The 13,559-nt window shown below is 44.2% G+C and overlaps 1 protein-coding gene across 32 annotated transcripts in view; it reads right to left on the bottom strand.

Annotated features, from left to right (window-relative positions):
- CADPS (calcium dependent secretion activator) overlaps window positions 1–13,559 on the bottom strand; it is a 438,027-nt gene that overhangs the window by 179,777 nt on the left and 244,691 nt on the right. For all 32 annotated transcript variants that reach the window (XM_070238689.1, XM_070238692.1, XM_070238698.1 and 29 more), the window contains exon 7: window positions 5,086–5,197. In XM_070238689.1, coding sequence (XP_070094790.1) covers window positions 5,086–5,197 — 112 coding nt within the window. The remainder of the gene's footprint in view (window positions 1–5,085; window positions 5,198–13,559) is intronic.

Raw genomic sequence — 13,559 nt, 5'->3', positions numbered from 1 at the left:
ACTATTAGCTATATTTCAAGGTACCATCTATATTTAGGGCAAGGCTCATTGTTCATGATACTGGATGTAAACCCATAATTCAATAGTCTTGTAAATAATTTCATAATGTCTTGACTCACATGCCATCCTATCCAATTACATGGGTATGGTTTTTATCTCATGATGAGGATGACAGAACAGCTAGTAGGACCCGTGTCAGCTCCCCCATTTTCATGCTGTTTGCCAGGCTTGCAATTCCAGTATTATCTTCAAATCATAGCTCTTCTGTTATAATTTTTTTTAGGCCATTTGCTCATTTTGTGAGGGTTAATTTAGTGAAAATTCTATCATAAAATGTGTAAATTCCCTTAACAGGCACTAGTGAACTGTGATATGCTATAGGACGCTGGAAGTAAACAAGTAACTCAGGGTGTCATCGGGTTGTGGAGACTTCTCCCTTCCTCAAGATAACACCTGTCCCTTCATATCACCCATTTCCCGGAGACCCCAGCCTTTGGGAGACGGAGAGGAGGAGCCTGCTGATCCAGGGACGCTGACCCTCTCTCCCGGGCGAGTGTGGCCTGAGAGGTGAAAGGCGGGTGATGGGCTGGGACGCAGGGAAGGGGAGCGGCTGGGAGGAGAAAGCCCAGCCCGGACCAGAACAGCAGCAGGAAGGCCCTGAGCCCCCTTCTGGTCCCGCCTGTTTGGGGAAATCAAAGTAGGAGCAGTGGTCTGGGCACCCGGAGCTCGTTAACTGGCCTTCCGCCGTATGGATGCCGGGCGTCTTTCCCACTGGCAATATGGTGTCCATTTGTTGACGTAAATGGCCGCAGTTCATTACTGGCCGCCTCACAAAGACTTCTCCCCACGTGGGCACTCCCTGGGGGAGACTCTCCAGAATGGATGGAGAGATGAGGTGACCGCAGTTCTCTTTCGTCTTCATCCCCACCCTGCCGTGCACCCGACCAGCCGACCAGTCCTTTGTATGTGTCAGCCCAGCTGAATTATTAGCGTCCTTCTGGGTGCGCATGAGGCCTGAGCAGTCCAGACACCTCATCTGGACATTCCAGACTGCTAATGGAGCATTCTGTCATCTCAGCCCTGGCCCATGTGTGCTGCGCTTTGATGTGGTGATGCTGATGTGGGAACAACCCACCCCATGCCGGAAGCGCCCCGCCGGCCACCCCGCCCCCCCCCCTCCCCGTTTCTCGTAGTTACCAGCCCATGTGGGCAGGTCCTTCTGGGGCACTGCTTTCCCTTGAACCTTTACCAGGCTGATCCCTTCTGAGACTCGGGCTGTATATCTCTCCCTACCTCTGTAGTCCCCCAGGAAGACATCCCTGCCCCTCAGACTGTGTCATGTCCCCTTGCTATGTGCTTCCCAGCAGTCCTTTCTCTAACAGAGCACTTGCCACACTGCACTATAATTTCTGGTTTTATGTCTGTATCCCTTAAATTTTGAGGGGGTAAGGATTTTTGCCAGTCATTATTCCCGTTTGCTCTGGCCTCCGACGCATGACCAGATACAGTGGGCCCACAATCATCTTTGATAAATAAGTTTGATAACATTGCAGTGTTGGCAATGGTGTGGGGACACAGCCACTTTCTTCTGCCTTTTGTGGAAGTATAAATTGGTGTATACTCTTTAGGAGACAATTTGGTGTCTGTCAATATTGAAATTTCATTCAGCAAAATATTTCTTTGATATTCATCCTATACATATACACACATATGTGCAAAGAAATAAACTTAAAGTTAGTTGTTGAAGCGTTGTTTACACAGCCAAAGGCTGGAAACAAGTTAAATAAGTTATGATACAGTTACCGAATGGAATACTATGCAGCTATGAAAACAGGGAGGAAGTCAGAATGGGCTGATATGAACCAACTTCCAAATATACTGATGTTTCAAGCAAAATGTAAAGCGGTATGCATACAGTAACTTCCAGTTGTGCTTGCTTGCTTTCTTTTTTTTTTTTAAAGAGGGATATATACGTGTATGCCTACATATGCTATGCTTGTACATGTAGAGAGTATTTTGGGAAGAAAGCACAATAAACTGAAAACAAGGTTTTTCTCTGGGAAAGGATACTAGGGTGAGGTGGGAGGGATAATCAGTTTTCACTGTATATCTATTTTAATTTTTTTTTACAATATGCATGAATTATTCTTTCAGTTCAAAGGGTTAATAAAAAGGAAGCATACTGAAAGTGGAACAAAGTAAGTATTGTTCAATGAATGAACATAGCACCGGGATTTGAATGTGGCTGTGTCCTGCTAAGCTGGGGAAAAATTAGCACGTAGAAACGCTCTGGTGAAGAGTCCAAGGAATCGCTTTGCTTTAAAAAAGGAGCACCTTTGCCCCCAGCTGCGGCCTGTGGAGGAGCTGCCAGCAGAAGGCGCTCCAGCTGGCACGAGGGCGCGGCAGGCCAGCCCCACCGCAACTGGTGGCAAGTTTCTTTGGCAGGAAGGACGAAGACCGTAGTATCTGAGGATGTATAGAACGGGGCTGGAGGAGAGAGTGATTTATTGTGAGAAATGAATGACTGCGTGGGACTGTGGCAAGCTCATGGCCTCCACCGCCACAGCAGAGCTGAGGGTTTTATTTCTGCCTAGAGACAACGTGGTGTAGTGAAAAGAGCCCTGGGACTGAGGCCACATCACTCCTGGCAAGTTCCTTTGCTGCTCTGGGCCCCAGTGTGCCTGTCTGTACAGGAAGAGTCATAACTGTACCGGCCTCATGAGGGTTCTGGTGCAGAATCAGTGAGGGGCTTAGGACAGTGGCCTGGCCCATGGGAGATGGACACAATGCATGGGCCCCAGCTCACTGGGTGGCTCCGGGAAGTGGCCTCCCTTCCACAGAAATCAGTTTCCTTGTCTACAAAAGGAAAGAGTTTGACTAGCCCGGTGATTTCAACTTTTCTGAGTGGAAACAGCTTTGAGAAGCTGGTGAATGCTTTGGACTAGCCCAGAAAAATGCACATATTTCCCCCTCTGCCAACATTTGCAAACAATTTCAACGGGCTCCTGGGTCCCATGGAGCCCTCTGTGGACTCGGGTTTCTGGACTTCTCTCTTCTAACACTGATATCCTAGGTCTCTGAGTCTCATATGATTCTTGATATGATTCTTCATGGAAAAGAGAAGTTTGAAGAAAAATAAAAAGCAGGTTCCTTCCCCCACTCTGTGTGTGTCTCTCTTTCCCCAGGGACAGAAATGAATACTTGTCATTCTAAAAGAAAACAGCTAACTCTCTTCTTTCATCCCCCTCCTTTTTTGGGGAGCACTCTTTTTGCTATTAGCCTTGTTTACTTTTTGTTTTACTTCTATCTGTGATCTAGGTCTTAGTAATATGATTCCAGGTTAGTTCTAAAGATGAAAGCCAGATTAAGGAAGCAAAAAACAAAGGAAGAACAAAGAAAGCATGGTTAATGTGTTCTTGCTGGCATTGTTAGAGGTGTGTGTGTCTGTGTGTTTGTCTTGGGGCGGTCTCTTATTATTCTATAGATGATCTATCAGAGGCTCAGAGAGATTAAGTGTCTGGGCTAAGGTCACACAGCTTTTGGAAAGGATCGTTCATTCAATCAGTATGAAATGAAATTTATTGAGTCTATGTGCTAGGCTCTGGGTATAGGGTGATGAACAAAATCGCTTAGGTTTCTATCCCGATGGAGGTTTTACAGTCCAGTGGGGGTGCCAAAAGCCAAAATTTCTGTAAATTCCTCTCTCTCTCTCACTGGTGGTAAGATCAGTGGAGGACGTGAACAGGGGGCTGAGGTAGCAAATGAAGGAGGATGGGCAGTCAGAAAAGGGCTCTCTGAGGAGGAGGTGGCATTTATACAGAGAAGGAGGTAGACTTTGGAAGAGCTGGGTGGCGGGGAGAGTGTTCCAGGCAGAGAGCAAGTCCCCTGAGCTGGGAAAGAATGTGGTTTATCTGAGGGACTGAAATTTGGCCAGTGATGCGGGGGCACAGTGGAAGAGGGGAAAGGGGGCTGCAAACGGGCTAAGAAGGTGAGCAGATGCCACGTCACACAAGTCTTTGTAGGCCGTCACAGAGTCCAGATGGTATTAAAAGCAGTGTGGAGCAATGGGAGCCTTTGAAGCTAGCAGGTGACAAATCCAACTTACGTTCTGAAAATCCTGGCTGTTTGATGCAAAGTCAATAGCTGAGATGCAAGAAGAAATGTCTTTACTATCTCAGTGGTACTCAAAGGGATTGGTACCACCTCTCAGGATGTTTCAAAAATTTGGGGGACATTTTTGGTTGACAAAATAATTGGCATTGGGTTCTGTCGGTGTTGGAAGGGTGGGGCCCAGGGATCCTAAACATCCCACCATGAGCTAGGTAAGCCTTCCCAAGGAGGAGTTGTCCTGCATCCCACCTGACTTTTGAATATTCCCAGTGGACATAAATGGAGGTGGAAAAACCAGTTTATAATTAACTGAGTCCAGATCCTAAATCTGTTTTACACAAACAAAGTATTTTTGATAATTTTTCAGGGAAATCAAGGAAACTTTTGTTACCAACACTTGTTTACTGATTCAAGAAATCAGTTTACTGATACTCAGGCTTTTGAGCCACCAAGATCCAGGGCGGACTTCGTAGCTGTCACCTTTTCGGTGTTTCTCCAGATGGGCAAGCAAAGCATTCCTTCTTAGGTCTTCTAGGGCAGTCGTCTGAATCTTTACATTCTGAAATTATGTTCTTAATTAAGTTCCTTTTATTTCTCCTTTATGTTATGTCATGTTGATTTTAAAATTGTGAGGTAAGTCTGTTTGTTAAGTAACTAAGAATTTCACTTCAGGATGGTGAAGGGCATGACAGATCTTTGCTCTGAAAGTTGTTTGGGTCTGATGGTGTTGAGAACTCTTGCTCTATCTTCTGCAGTGCTCACTATTGGTAGCCTAGATTTGAAGAGGGGGAAACTGAGGCTTGGAGAGGTTGAGAGATACGCACAAGGTCACACAGTCAATGGAAAGTGGAGTCCAGGATTCAAATCCCAAAGCCGGGCCTTTTGGCACTTGGCAATGCTGCCTCTTAGGACCCAGGGACACCGGTTCTCTAGAGCCCTTTGTGATGGATCATCCTTGTGATGGGGAGAGCTTACCCGTCCGAGCTCCTTGTCCTCCAAGGCCAGGACGCCTGTGCTCTCTGTGAACAGCTTCACCTTCACAGCAGGCAGCGCATGGGTCGTCGAGAAGTCACCCTGGGTGCCCCAGCTGCAGAGAGAATCAGAGAGGTCAATGTGGAGACCTTTATCTTGACAATGCTAAAGTCAGCTGCCTTCTTCCTTGGTTGGGTGAATGCAGGGTTAACCCGAGGCAGCGTTGGCTGTCACATCCCCCTCCCTTCCCCTTCAAAGCTGCCAGAGTGACAAAAAGTGTTAATTAACTTGTTAGGCAAAGGCAAGACAGATGCTCAGAAAGTTGCCACGGGTCTTCACAGAGAACTATAAGGAATCACTTGGAATTAGCATGAAGTCAAGTTGGTGAGAACTTTCCCCCATGCATTTGCTATACCTACAATCCATTCCTGGATAACCACTAATATTTCCTTGCATCCTTTGAATCCCTGGTTCTTGGAAACTGCAGTTGTAGATTTTGAGATGGGGCTCCATTTGGTCCGAACCAACACCTGACCTTAAAATGAGACTTCAGTATTAGTGGGGAGGCAGGGAGCCCCATTCTACTGGCCTTCAAAGATGAGCTGAATAGAGGAATGGATGGAGTTCAGCTCTGTCAAAGAGGAATGGATGGTAGAAGGATGTGACACAGGAAATGCCCTTCCCCACTCACTGTCTGTGGGAATCTGAGTCTTAGATCTCCCCAGAGGACAGCCTGGCTTACCTAGCATGGAGGTTGAGTGCCAGGCTGGGCTGACAAGGCCTTGATGGGTGCTTCAGATGTGGCCTCTGCGTTCACTCATCATTATTCTTACAGAGCCTTCTCTGTCCACTCTATACCTGGAATCAGCATGATCTTCCAGAAGTGCCAACTAGATTGCATTGAGTCCCTGCCCTAAACCCTACCATGGCACCTGTCCCACTGCACTCAGGGGGCAATCCAGACCCCTTGGTAGGGTCTCCCACTCATCTGCTCCAGTGTCATGGGCCTCTCAATTGTGCCTCCTCAGGGCTGTTGTATGCACAGGTCCCTCTGTTGACCAGGCTTCTCCCTGCCCTACCCTCCACCAGGCTACGTCTTGAGGGCTCAGCTTAAATACCACTTTCCTGGAGAACATGTCCTTTGATCTCCCAGTTCAAATTTGGTTCTAGCTTTAAACTCTCTTGAACATACTCTTTAATTTTCCATCCTAGCAATCATTGGATTTCTAATTATTGATTTGTATAATTGTTTAATAGCTGAATCCTCCAATATTCTGTAAGCTCCATGAGCACAGGGAGTGTGTGTGTTTTGTTTATATTGCATACCTAATACTTAGCACAGTGCTTAGCACATAGAAGATACTTAGTAAATATTTGTTGAATAAACAAATGATGCCAAATACATATTCTTTTACAGAACAGGGAAATAAGAATAGATATAACTTTGTATAGAGATATTTTTTCATTTTGCCTTCTATGGTGGCCAATTTCCATATTGTAAAATATTCATTAAAATATGATTTTTAATGACTCTATAATGTTACACCTTATGGATGCATCATAATTTATTTAGCTATTGTTCTATTGTGGAGATTGGGATGGACAGTACTTTTTTACTTCATCTCTGATTATTTCCTTGGGATAGAGACTTAGATGGAAAATCATTTCTTCATTTATTTATCAACAAATATTATGGTGCTCTTACAATGCTGCAGGAACTGTGCTCATCAATGAACACTTTCAAGGCTTGGGACACCTATTCCCAAAATGCTTTCTACCAAGGTAACGAGTACCCTCCCACCATCTGGAAATGAGAGTGCAAATCACAGCACTTCTTGCCTCACCAGTTGTCCCTGTTTACTTTTTCTTGTGGCCTATTTTCTTGTTGTTTTCATGGGTATTTCTTTGACTAACAGCAGGCTTGAATATTTTATTCTGTGTTCATTGGTTGTTTGTATTTCTTCTTTTGTAAATGATGAAAACCTGACTGCTAGTCTCACTGTTGCAGCCAAATAAATCCTGGTAACTAAACTCAAAGACATGAGGAATGTAGAGAGAGTTGACAAAGAGCACCAGAACACAGAAGATGAGGGGAAGCCCAGATCCATGGGAACCTAAGTGCATGAAAATCATTGAAGAAGCATAACAATCACAATAGAGCAAAGGAGAGGACATGCTTGGTCATGGAGATGAGGAAGATTCTTGCTGGGGACCAAAGAGTTCTGGAATGAGCTGCTTTAACACTAAGCCACAAAGAGGCCTTGATCCCAGTGCCTGGGGGGTCCCCCCACACTGCATCCCCATGATATTGTCCTTGGTTCTGGTTGTAGGGATTTTCGGGCGTGCTCAGTGGGCACTAACCCAGTCTGCCTGAACCCCCACTGCTACCAAAGGATGCTCAGCTCATAAGGTGTTCGATAGGACTCAAGACTGTGAAGCAGGGCAAGGCCTCTGAGACTCCATCAGCTGGATGGAATTCAAGCTGCTGGAGGCTGCCCTGATGACCCCCATCCAGTTGGACAGTGAGTTGCTTTTCCTTTCCACCAGGCCTGCAGCTGTGCTTTTGGCTTCCTACCATGACCCTTGGCTCAACTCAAGTTGTTAGGTCACTACTGAATCCCAATTTATCCATCAGATTTCAAAATGGTAACCTGGCCCAGTGCAGCAGGCAAAAAGAGAAAGTGTCCAGTCTAATCAGGACTGGCTACGTCACTTTCAGGGCTCAGTGCAAAATGAAAATGTGGGGCTCCTTGTTCAAAAGGCTGGAAAAAAGTGCCATTAAAGGAACTAACATAGAAAGCATTTTCCTTTCTCTGAGTATTTCCTCTGCTCTACTGCATGCTCCATTGTGCCATTGGACTTCACTTACAAACACAAGTTCAAATATAAAATTATTAAGAATTTCATGCTGGCAACAGCAGAGCATTAAACCAAACATAGGTCCTGTCTGCGTGGGGCCTGTGCAGCTGCATGGGTCACAAGTTCATGAATCAGGCTCTGAGTCCAATGCCACCCCAGTCTGTTCAGCTGGGACTGAAGATGCACCATGCAGTGGAGGTTGGCTGCCACTGGTGTTGACATGAAACCTTTGCCCCTTGCTGCAGTCAATGGACTCTGTGAGACCATTCCCAGTTTCTTTTTGTCAAGGCTTTCTATTCTTGGGAGTCCCAAGGAGGTTTAATTATTAGCACCCTTACCTTCCCCTTTACCCTTTGTGAAAAAAGTCATAAAAATGTCCACTCTTTGTCTTTTTCCAGCCATGGAGAGACCTGACTATCTTTATGATAGAAATAGCTCATATTTATTCAAAGATTACCATGTGCAAGGCACAAATTCCTATCTCAAAAATGTTATACAGTCATAGATGGATTTTTTTCTTTTTAAACCATCTTGACTGTTCTGTGAAATGCTTACAATTATCACCCGCATAGTTACAGATGAGGAAACTAAGGCTCAGAGAGGCTAGTAATGTGCCCAGTATCACATGCAGGGAATAAATGGCAGTTTGACTCCACAATCCAAACTCTTAACCATGCCGCTATATTGCCTCCCTTATGCGTTCCACCACCTCACTACTCTGTGTCTTGATCCAGTTACCATTAGTTCCCTTTGTAACTCAGAGAGTTCTGTTTCAAGACTGAGGGAGTCTGGGCTACTCTGGCTTCTCAGTTTGGATTTATTTCATATGTTCAATATACTTCACACAGTGCTACATACCCTATAGCCAAATCAGCTAGCGGAGGAAGCATCAAAAACCTTGGCTTTCTGGTGGAGCCACATAGGAAATCTATTTCTCACTGTTGCATTAGTCTCTGCTCATTTCTTTTCCTTTGCTGTGCACTGATGTGGGTATTAAAATGAATACCTCTTCTCAAAAGTTTCCCAGAACTGAAATAAAATTACGCTTTGATTTGAGAAGACCAGAGGTTGATAATATTTATTGCAAGCAGCAGTTGGGAAGATTAACTAACTTCTCTCTGAACTCAAGGCAGATAAAGTAAAGTGGGTGAGGTGTCCCTCTTCTGCAATCCCATCAGATCTACCACTGTACTCACACTGTACAGCTATCTCACAAAAACACTAAAAATAGTCACCAATTATCAATTGCTTATGGTTTGCTAGGCCTTGGGCTGAATGCTTTTCATGGATTATCTCATTTAATCTTTCCTTTTTTTTTTTGAGGAAGATTAACCCTGATCTAACTACTGCCAATCCTCCTCTTTTTGCTGAGGAAGACTGGCCCTGAGCTAACATCCATGCTCATCTTCCTCTACTTTATCCGTGGGATGCCTACCACAGCATGGCTTTTGCCAAGCCGTGCCATGTCTGCACCCAGGATCCGAACTGGTGAATGCCGGGCCGCCGAGACGCGGAACGTGTGAACTGAACCGCTGCACCACCAGGCCAGCCCCTAATCTTTCTAACAGCTTTATGAGGTATATTCTCTTATTATCTCCACTTTATAAATGGAGAAACTAGGACTTGTAGAGGTTAAGTAACTGGGCCAGGGTTTCAGGCTACCACAGAGCTGGGCTTCAAATTGAAGTTTCTGACCCTAAAGGCCATGCACTAAACCACAGAGCTTTACTGCCTTTCAATAACTTACAACACAGTGTTATAGTGTAGTTTGACAATTATCTGTGTGTGTATCTGGCTCTCTTTCTAGATGGTGAACAACTTAGGGGCAAGGATCATAGCATAATTACAAAAAAAATCTCCTGTACCCATCACAGGGCCTGACACACAATAAATATTTCTTTAATGACTAGGAAGAAGTGACAAATTCAGAATAACCATGTCATCAAATTCAGGCAATTGTGGAGAGATGCGACACATGAGATGACCAAGGGTGTGACTGCCTCCTTTAAGCCAAACTGAGGGCTTTATCTCCTTGAGAATTAGATGGTTTTTAGGAGCACAGCAGCTCTCTGAAGGGGACGCAGTTGCTGGCAGCATGTGGAGGAGACCCAGCATACACCGCAACAAGGACAGCACTCTGAGGAGCAAGGCGGAGGTCCTTGAAGGTCAAGGAGTGGTTAGCTCACGAGGCCAAGGGCTGGAAGCAATGTGAATGCCAACAGTATAAAGCTGGAAAGTGCCACGAAGTCATAAAATGAAGTATTATTATTACTTTTGGTCTTTTCAGCCATAAGCGCACACACAGACTATGGAAATGCAGTTACCCACAGTAGCACCTCCAAATATAAAGGAACATGTATTGAGACCTGTGTCCATGCCAAACCAAATATCTTCCGCCAGAAGGTGGGGGACAAAGAGATGAACAACCAGCTGACTAACCTACATGCACTATGTGGCATTGGATGAAGCTCTGACTTCTACTGCTTAGGCATCAATCATACCTCCAATTAGCCCTTCATTTAGAAAACCCTTCCTGAATGTCTACCACACACAAATCACTGTGTTAGATGTTGCTGTGGATCCAAAGGTGAGCGGGATATCAGCACTGTCCTTATGGATGTTATATTCTACTTGGGGAGATGCCACCCGCAGAAATGATAACACTTACTAGGTGTTGGTTTGAACCTTGGCTTTCACATCTATAATTGGAGATAAGAAGAGGACTGACCCCAGAGGGTCAATGGAAGAATAGGTAGGAGATAGGCTACTGCATATACAGTGTTCATCTCAATACCCAGCACATGTGAAGTGCTAAAAAATGTAAGTCTCTCCTTTTAGGATTATAGACCAGAGGTTGGTAAACTATGGCCCATGGGCCAAGTCTGGCCAACTGCTGAGCTAAGAAAGGTTTTCACATTTTTAAATGGCTGAAAATAATCAGAAGAATAATATTTTGTGACACGTGAAAATTATATGAAATTCAAATTTCAATGGCCATCTATAAAGTTTTATTAAGACACAGCTACGCTATGCATTGACACATCCCTACGCTGCTTTTGCACTTGAAAGGCATAGTAGAGTAGTTATGACAGAGACCATATGGCCAACAAGCCTAAATTGTTTACTTTCTGGCCCTTTACAGAAAAAGTTTACTGACCCCTGCTCTACCCAGTTATATCGCCAGCTCAGTCTAATGGGAATACTTATATTTTCACTAGCAGATTAGAAGTCTGCTCACCCAAGCACATCCACACAGATGAATCTTAAACATGCACTTACAAGGGCAGCTCACTCCATAGTCATCCAATTTGCTGCTCTAAATTCTTCATGGAGTTCTTTCCAGCACTCTTGGTGTACTGGAAAATTTGGGATTGTGTATCATAGCATTTCAGACACGTGGTGCCCAAATGCTGCTTCCAGATCCACTTGAGCTGGCTGACTCATTTAGTCACACTACATCATTATTAATATCAAATAATAAACATGAGTAGCGGCTAATTCATAATTTGGGGGGTGGAGATGACTTCTAAAGTCACAGCACATTATTTCTCCAAACCTATCCCACAACGCTACCGCTTTGAAGGTGAACTCTTTGATCTGGGGGAGAAAATAAAGGAGAGTAATGCACACTTGGATGGAGGGAAGGAGAAATTTACGGGCAAAGCAACCTTATACTGTGTTTGGAGAGCATCTGCTTCATCGCAGTCACATCTCTGTTTACTATTTAAAGCCTCTTATTTGCGGAAGCCTCCTCAGACCATATGTTATCAACAAATGTTGCTAATCAAATACACACAGTAATTTTCATTAGAATTTCCCCCACCCCCATCACGGACAAAAAACATTTGCCACAAAGGGAATATACCTCCCAAAATGACAGTAAACATCCACTGCAAATCTTTGACAACAGAGTGATATTTACGAATGCATATGTGAGTAAGCCAAGAATTCATCCATTTAGGCAAATAAGGACCCTTGGAGAATTGGATTTTGTGCAGGTTGGTGTTGGGGGATGATGTCATTAGTTGCCATGGTGATGCTCAGGATAAGGCCATAATTCATGCCACAGAGACTGGATTTGCATTTATTCAAGGTATATGGCTCATGTGAGCTGGGTGTTAAATTGGTGTGGTTCATAAAATTAACTGTGGGCTTTAACAAGGGAGAAGTGTCATTTCAGAGAATGAAAGTGCCTTGGTCCCGTTGCTAAGAGGGAAAGTTAATAATTGCCTGGAGACAACTGCATTAAAATCTTTTGGTCTGCCTTTCATGCAGACTGCATGATATTCTACACCAAGCCAATCAATTGTGCCATCACAGTGTGTTTCACGCAAACTAATTGATAGGATGTGATTTGGGGCCTTTAATGTACTGGAAAAGCTAAACTACCTCTTATCTACATAGATGAGGTGTTTGCTTTATAGGAATTGGGTTGTCTGGGAGGCAGAGAGATAAAGGGTCTGGTTCACTCGCTTGACATTTCCACGCAATATCTCCTCTCCAGGAATCTGAAATGAAATGTGTCCAAACTTTAACTTTCTTCCCTCACATCTGCTCCTCTAAGGCTTCCCCGACATAGTCAAAGCAACAGCCAGGCACCCGGACATCATTCTTGTTTTCTTCTATTCACCCCACATCCACTTCATCACCAGATCTTTCAAACCTCCTACATATATCACAAATTGCTATGAAGGGAAATAAGTCAGAATGGGGAGGTTGGAAGTGCCAGGAAGAGGGTAGGTGGAATATTTAAATAGAGAGGCCAGTTCAAACTTTACCAGGGGAAGCAATTATTGCCTGTACTTCTTTACTAGTTTTTCTGTTTGTCTCCTCCCACTAAAACGCAAACTCCACCATGGTAGACATCTATGTCTGTTTCCTTCCCTCTATGTCTGGAGGTTGCTGTATCGCCAGCATCTAGCACAGTGCCTGGCACATGGTCAATAGGCATTTGCTGAAGGAACAAATTTGAATTGGGAATTCCCACACACACATATGCACATGTGGAGATAAGATACAAGCTGAAAGTGAAATTTAACAATGTTTGATTATTATGGACTTACGTTCTTTGGCATGGTTAAAGAGGAAGTGCAGGAAAATTCTGTACTATAAACTTCATAACGGCAGGAACCAAGTTTGTCTTGCTCACTGCTGTATTCCAAAGTTTAGCTCAGTGCCCAGTGCAGAGGAAACATTCAATTAATGCCTGTTGAATGAATGCTGGAGGGAATCAAATATACAACACTTCATTCAAGTACAGGAGATCTGTGTATCAATTCTCATTTTCTCATTAGCTTGATCTTGGACAAGCTACTGTCAGAGTCTCAGTTTGCTTAGCTGTAAATGGGGGAAGGGGGGCTAATACTTTTTTTTATCCTGAAGACGAGAGCCTGGGTATTTGATTTCTAGCATTTCCTTTTGATTTCTTCTTAGTGTCCATCTCTCGGCTTATACTACCCATCTGTTCTTGCACGTTGTCCACTTTTTTTTTCCATTAGAGAACTTAGCATACTAATTATAGTTGTTTTAAATTCCAGATCTGATGATTCCAACAGCTCTGCCATATCTGAGTCTGGTTTTGATGCTTGCTCTCTCTTCAAATTGTGTTTTTTGTCTTT

The sequence above is a fragment of the Equus caballus genome, chromosome 16 (genome assembly GCF_041296265.1).
Source record: "Equus caballus isolate H_3958 breed thoroughbred chromosome 16, TB-T2T, whole genome shotgun sequence".
NCBI classification, from domain to species: Eukaryota; Metazoa; Chordata; class Mammalia; order Perissodactyla; family Equidae; genus Equus; species Equus caballus.
Note: the sequence above shows the minus strand (reverse complement) of the source record. Positions and strands in the feature narration are given on the sequence as shown.